General features: G+C 35.7%; 1 protein-coding gene across 5 annotated transcripts in view; it reads left to right on the forward strand.

The window, feature by feature from the left end:
* Positions 1-5,701, forward strand: part of SLAIN2 (SLAIN motif family member 2) — a 113,052-nt gene extending 107,351 nt beyond the window's left edge. For all 5 annotated transcript variants that reach the window (XM_077136805.1, XM_077136804.1, XM_077136806.1 and 2 more), the window contains 2 exons: positions 1,577-1,895; positions 2,744-5,701. In XM_077136805.1, the coding sequence (XP_076992920.1) occupies positions 1,577-1,895; positions 2,744-2,810 (386 nt within the window). In that variant the 3' untranslated portion in view covers positions 2,811-5,701. The remainder of the gene's footprint in view (positions 1-1,576; positions 1,896-2,743) is intronic.
* The last annotated feature ends 299 nt before the right edge of the window (positions 5,702-6,000 follow it).

Here is a 6,000-nt window from a genome sequence, read left to right on the forward strand (position 1 = left end):
GACTGGAAACTCCCATGGACCTTTTAAAATAAATACATATCTGAGTTCTATTCCAAACTAGATTCTCTGGGGGTGGTCCTGGGCTTTCATATTTTTTTAAAAAGCTCCTTGGAATATTTGTGCCCAATCAGATTTAAGAATCATAGCTCTAGAATGTTAGACCCAATTGGAGATAATTTGAGCTCATCAAGTACTGGAGTCTAGTATATCTTAAATATGGTGGTACCGACATTTAGGACTTTGATAGGACATAGCTGGCAAGAAAGCTGAGGAAAGGGGCTATGTACAAAAAGCTTTTCTGAACAGGAGGTAGGAGGTAAATTTCCCTTATTTTGGAGTTCCACTAAGGCTCATTTCACTTCTGTTGAAATGAAAATATTGGTCAGACTCATCCATCTTTTCCTCTTCTGCTCACTACCATAGTAGATCCTACTGTCACTTTTGTCCTGCAGGTGGATTTGTGGAAGCAATGAGGATGAAATTGTGTAGCATAACACACACAAGTGAGTGGGAAGAGGGTGACCTCTTTCCCCTCTCTCCCTCCCTCTCCTTTTCTTTCACTCCTTTTCCTCTCCTCCCTCTCTTCATTTCTCTCTCTCTCTCCACCTTTTCCCCTTCCGTTTCCCTTTCTAATCACCATCCCATCCCCAAATTTTTTGTAAGCTAAAGAATGTTCTGGAAATATTTTATGTACATTGTGTGTAGCCATCCATGGTCATTTGAATGAAACTGATGCCCTTTCAGGAGTGATTTATCCAAACATTCTGGAAGGCTGTATGTGTACCCGCAGGAGATCTGAATGCGAGTGACTCATTGTGATAATAAAATTTCTTCTAGGTCTGATTTACTTAAAAATTAATGCAAATTGTACATTCTATTCTTTCATGTGTCTTTATTTGGTTTAAAAGTGTTTTAATTTATCACTTAATAGAATGAAGATTCCAGGAAAATGTACCTTCTGTATCCTATGGTATATATTTTCTTGATATACTCCTAGACTTACAGTCTTTCTATACTTGATGAAGCATGGCAGTAGGAGGTTTTTTAAAAACATAATTTCTGGTTTCTAATGTAATATAGCTAAGGTACACTGTAGGTAAAAGAGCACTTGGATGTACAACCATAGGAATACTTGGTACGTGTTTATGTGAATGTTTCTTTCAAGGGGGAACTGGGTTTCAAATTCTAGTCAACCAACAATTTGGTAATCGGTCTTTTTTCTTTCACCTCTAGAATGTCCATATGTGGCCCAGGTTTGTGGTTACAGTGAGACAGATTCCTGCAGTGCCTTTTTCTCTTCTGGTATTGTGGGTTTAAAGCTGGCCTTAATTGTTAAGTACAGTTGTGACCCTTTTAGTAAGGGCATGGTTATTTAGAGCGTACCAGTTTCCTTTTTTTTTTTTCTTTTTTTAAAATTAGTACAGAAATGTCCTTTTATTACTTGTATTTCTGTAGAGTGAGGTTTGGTGAATACAGATGTACTGGTGCCCAATCATCAAGTGTAATAAAGAAGCATTGGTTTCAGTACTGCTTGACTTCTGCTGAAAACCATTGTTTTTTCTCTGCCATTCTCCAGTACCTTCTCCAGGGAAATTCCGCTCCCCTGCAGCACCATCTCCTTTGGCTCTCCGACAACCAGTGAAAGCATTTAGTAACCATGGCTCTGGTTCTCCTGGTAGCCAAGAAACAACACAGCTCACACAAACCACGTCCTCCCCTGGTCCTCCTGTGGTTCAGAACACAGTCTCAGCAAATCCTCCCAGCAATATCAACAGCACTACTATAACCAGACCTGCAGGTACAACCGGAATGAGGAGTGGCTTGCCCAGACCTAGTGCCCCTTCTGCTGGGGGTATACCAGTGCCTCGCAGCAAGCTTGCACAGCCTGTTCGCAGGTAAGTGACAAATATAAAAGCTCTGTTTCAGGATTCTTGAGCATAAGAAAGTGAATACACTAAAATTACCCTTATCTCTGCATTTTGTAATGAATATAGAAAGCCAAAGTGAGTTACAACGAATAAGACCTCTGCCAGGCCTTCAACTCTTAGTACAATTTGAATAAAACACTTTCTTGTTTTGAAGAACTCCTCATTTGGGACTTTAAGATATTGTACCAGTTTGGTTCAGATTAAATTTATCCAGTTGCACCCCAGAGCATTCCTAGAAAAAATTAAGACCACTCAATTTGATACTTTAATCTTTACAACAGTGTTATAAGAGTAGGTACTGTGTTGTTCCGTTTTCCAGAATAGGATATTGACATTTAATGAGATTAAGTGATTTGCCTAATGCAGCACAAGTATGAAGACTTTCAGTTCCCTGTATGTTTGACTTCAAAATCTTTTTAACCCCTATCCCATACTGTCTTTCTCATGGTGGTGATGCTTAGCCTCTAATATCACATCTATCATTCTGCCCCTCAAAAAAATAATAATAATAAGGATGGTTATCCATGTGGTTGAAAAAGGCAAGATGATCTTTTCCAACTTCCTTTAATTGTGTAGTTTTGTTAACAAAAAGGGATTAGAGAGGTTACCTTGTGCCCCTTGTAATGCTTGAAAGTTGTGAAAATGCTGACTGTCCCAGGTTTATGCTAAAAGCTCTTTGAAGCTTTGGTCTTACTCCCTTGGAGAGCTTTTATGGGATCATGATGCCACCTGCAAAGTAATTAATATTTGTGGGAGTTAATATGTTTATGTTGCATTAAGTTTGCAAATCACATTATAAAATTGATTTATTTCAGATCCTTGCCGGCTCCTAAAATCTATGGAAGCATGAAAGATGACAGTTGGAAAGATGGCTGTTATTGACCAGCAAAGACAAGAATGCAGAGGTCCACAGCTTCATGGACACCCCTTCACCAGGCTAACAGACAACTTTTATATGCAGACTGTTCAGATAAGACTCTTGGGATTTATAAAATCCCAGCCCTCTCTGTCTTAATTAGCACAAACTGACAGAGATGATCAAACAGCACTTTAATGACATTTAACATCAGCTGTGTTTGGTTTCATACAATCACCCTCCATGGAATCACTTTTAGTTTGTTTAATAGAAACTAAGTTGATTTTTTAATATTTGACAGAAGCCAATATCTGGGCAAAACCCTAATGGATGCCAAAGAGAAATGACTATTTGTGAGTGTACCTTTGTGTACAGGAAAATGGTAAATTCAAGCTATCTAAAACTTTTCAACCTAATTTACTGTATAACTAGAACCAATAAATATTTGTGTTAATGAGAACTAATTTTCTGACTATCTAAAACATTTTACTAGTGTTTCACTAGTACTCCAGTAAAGTGTAGATTAAGATCAGGGAGGAAACCTGGGCTAGGGATTTGAAATACAATACCTAAATTTAGGAGAAATTATTTTTGCGGAGTCCTTAGAAAAATGGCATAACAGACATGCCACTTTGTTTAGTCTTAAGTTTTGGATGTAGCTAACATCTCATCACCACCAGATAGTGTTAGAACACGCATCCATCATGCTGCATTGACATATCAGACTTTATGTTTGTTTTGATTGCCAGAAGGGCTTAATATCAGTTGTACAATCTTTCTAAACTTTATAGTTCCTGGCTCAGGAAAGATGGCCATTGCTATCAAAGCCAACTTCACATGCTGTTATCTGTTACATAACTAAGAGATCTTATGTTTATTAGCAGGTTTCCATGATGGGAAAGAGAAGTAGGACATGTCTACACCTCAGTGTTTATTACAACATGAAACAAAAGCATACAGTGAAAGAGAGGGGGGGAAATCTATGCACTTAACGTACAAATTTTCTGGTGACAACAGTTGTACTGTTGATATTAAATGACACAACGGTCCATTTTGTGGTAAGAAATACAGCCTGCTGAATCCTACTTAGGCTGATCCATTTTAAACTGATAACTGTAACAAAACATCTTTTGAAAATACTGTCCCTTTTGACTTAGATTCTGCCTTACATCAATCTTTGAATTTTGGGTAAATGAAACCTACTACATATGACTATATAACCAGTTAAATACTTGTTCTCTAATGACTTTTACATATATCCTTGAAATCATTTATTTGGGTTTTATCAGACTAAAATTTCCTTCTGCAACAGACTTCTCATATTTGATAGTGAGGTCTGTTTTTAAATGTTTAATTTGAACAGTTCCAAAATATTGGAAATTGGATCAACTAAAAGATCTTAGAGATTTTTGAACATATGTTCATTTCCTGTTAATCAAAGACATTCTGTTAATCAAAGACATTCTGTAAGTTGGCAAAAGAAATTGAAAGAGAAATAGAAGGCTTTGATATTCAGGACAGCATTGAGATTGATGGATTGAGAGAATGATAAAATTTGTAATCAAGACCCCCATTCTGCCATCACTGACACCATGGTAATATTTATTAGCTTAACAAGTAGGGAGTCATTCAGTTAGCACAAGCTGGAGATTTCAACTGCAGTACTAATGTATTTTGATGTATAATGCAAGGAAGAAATTTTATCCTTGAATTTGAGGGTGACGGGATGGGTCAGGAAAGGATGGCACCAGAGTTCCACATAATGATGAATATAAAGAAGGCATCTGTTTTGTGTGGGTGGGAGGGGAGGGAGGTATCTCATGTAAATCTAAGTAAAAGAAAGAACTAGCCACTGTCTATGTTTAAAACTACACGTATATACAAAACAAAACAGGTCTCAGTTTTCACTGTAACATTGCAAAAAAAAAAAATGCTGCAATCTAATAATTAAAGTAAATGTTAATTCTATTATGAAACATCCATTACATTTTTAAAGTTAGATAATCAGTTGTAAAAGGAGTATTCAGGTTATTTAACTTTCTTTTTAAATAGCTGCACCAGAAAAAAAAAGTCTATTTTTTTTATTAAACTATTTCATCACTTGTTAAAATGGTATTTTGGATCTGAGTTTGGTAAAGTGTTATTTTACCTCTTGTTGTACAACCACAGACAATTGGCTCACTCAGTTTCCTAAAGAGAAAAATTGCCTTTTTACTAGGAAGACTTTGTGTATTGCCAATTTTTCTGTTTGGGGAAATCTAAGGATTCACTGTGGTTAGTCTTACAGAAGAAATGTGGATTTGAGAAACTAGTGCCTATGAGTTTAACTTATGTTTGATATTTAGTAGTAAGGGTTTTATGAATGTGGATTATTTTTTGTGCCAACAGCCCAGAATTGTCATTTATATGTAAGCAGAAAGCTAGGAGCTCTGCTTCCAAAGTTATTTAATTTTTTCAGTGTTTGAATGTTATTTTTTGTAAGTGTGTTAATAAAAATATAAAGAATCGGAAAAAAATATAATATTCTTAAGCATTTGCTGGATCATTTTTCTACAAAAGTTGTTTGTATAATATAAAACACTCTCTGAAGAGTTGACTTTTTTCAGTTTTCATACCCTGGAAATCACATTTTGTAAAATGGGGGGCCATTCATAATTGTCAGATACTTTTTAAAATTATCTCAATACATCACTTTTATAAAAATTTTTTGAAAGAAGATTAGACACGTGGCCCCAGATGTATGTATAACTCTAGAATAATCCTAGACTATGTATGTTTAACTTTTTATGAAATGTACAGGTGTCCATTTTTGACATTATGCATGGTCCTTTTAGATCACATGAAGTTTGATTTGCAAACATTTCTATAGCCGAACTTGTATATGTGGTTGCCTCCTTAATAAACAGCCTGACCCTAATGTTTATTATTAAATTCATACTCGTTTTTTCAAGTGTTTTTTTAATTTCTGGAGATGGTAAGATTCCTTTCTCCCCCAGTGCCTACAATTGGTTTTAATAAATTTCTCAGTTGGTTTTTAAAAATACATTCTCCAGAATATTTTAACAGGACTTAGAATCGAAACATTATAATGTTTAAATTGTCTAGCATTTAATCTAAAATCTCAATATATAAAGAACCAGGAAAACATGACCAGTTCTCAGGGGGAAAGACAACTGAAGGATGCCAACACTGATGACCCAGATACTGGAATTATCA

The sequence above is a fragment of the Tamandua tetradactyla genome, chromosome 19, assembly GCF_023851605.1.
Source record: "Tamandua tetradactyla isolate mTamTet1 chromosome 19, mTamTet1.pri, whole genome shotgun sequence".
Classification (NCBI taxonomy): Eukaryota; Metazoa; Chordata; class Mammalia; order Pilosa; family Myrmecophagidae; genus Tamandua; species Tamandua tetradactyla.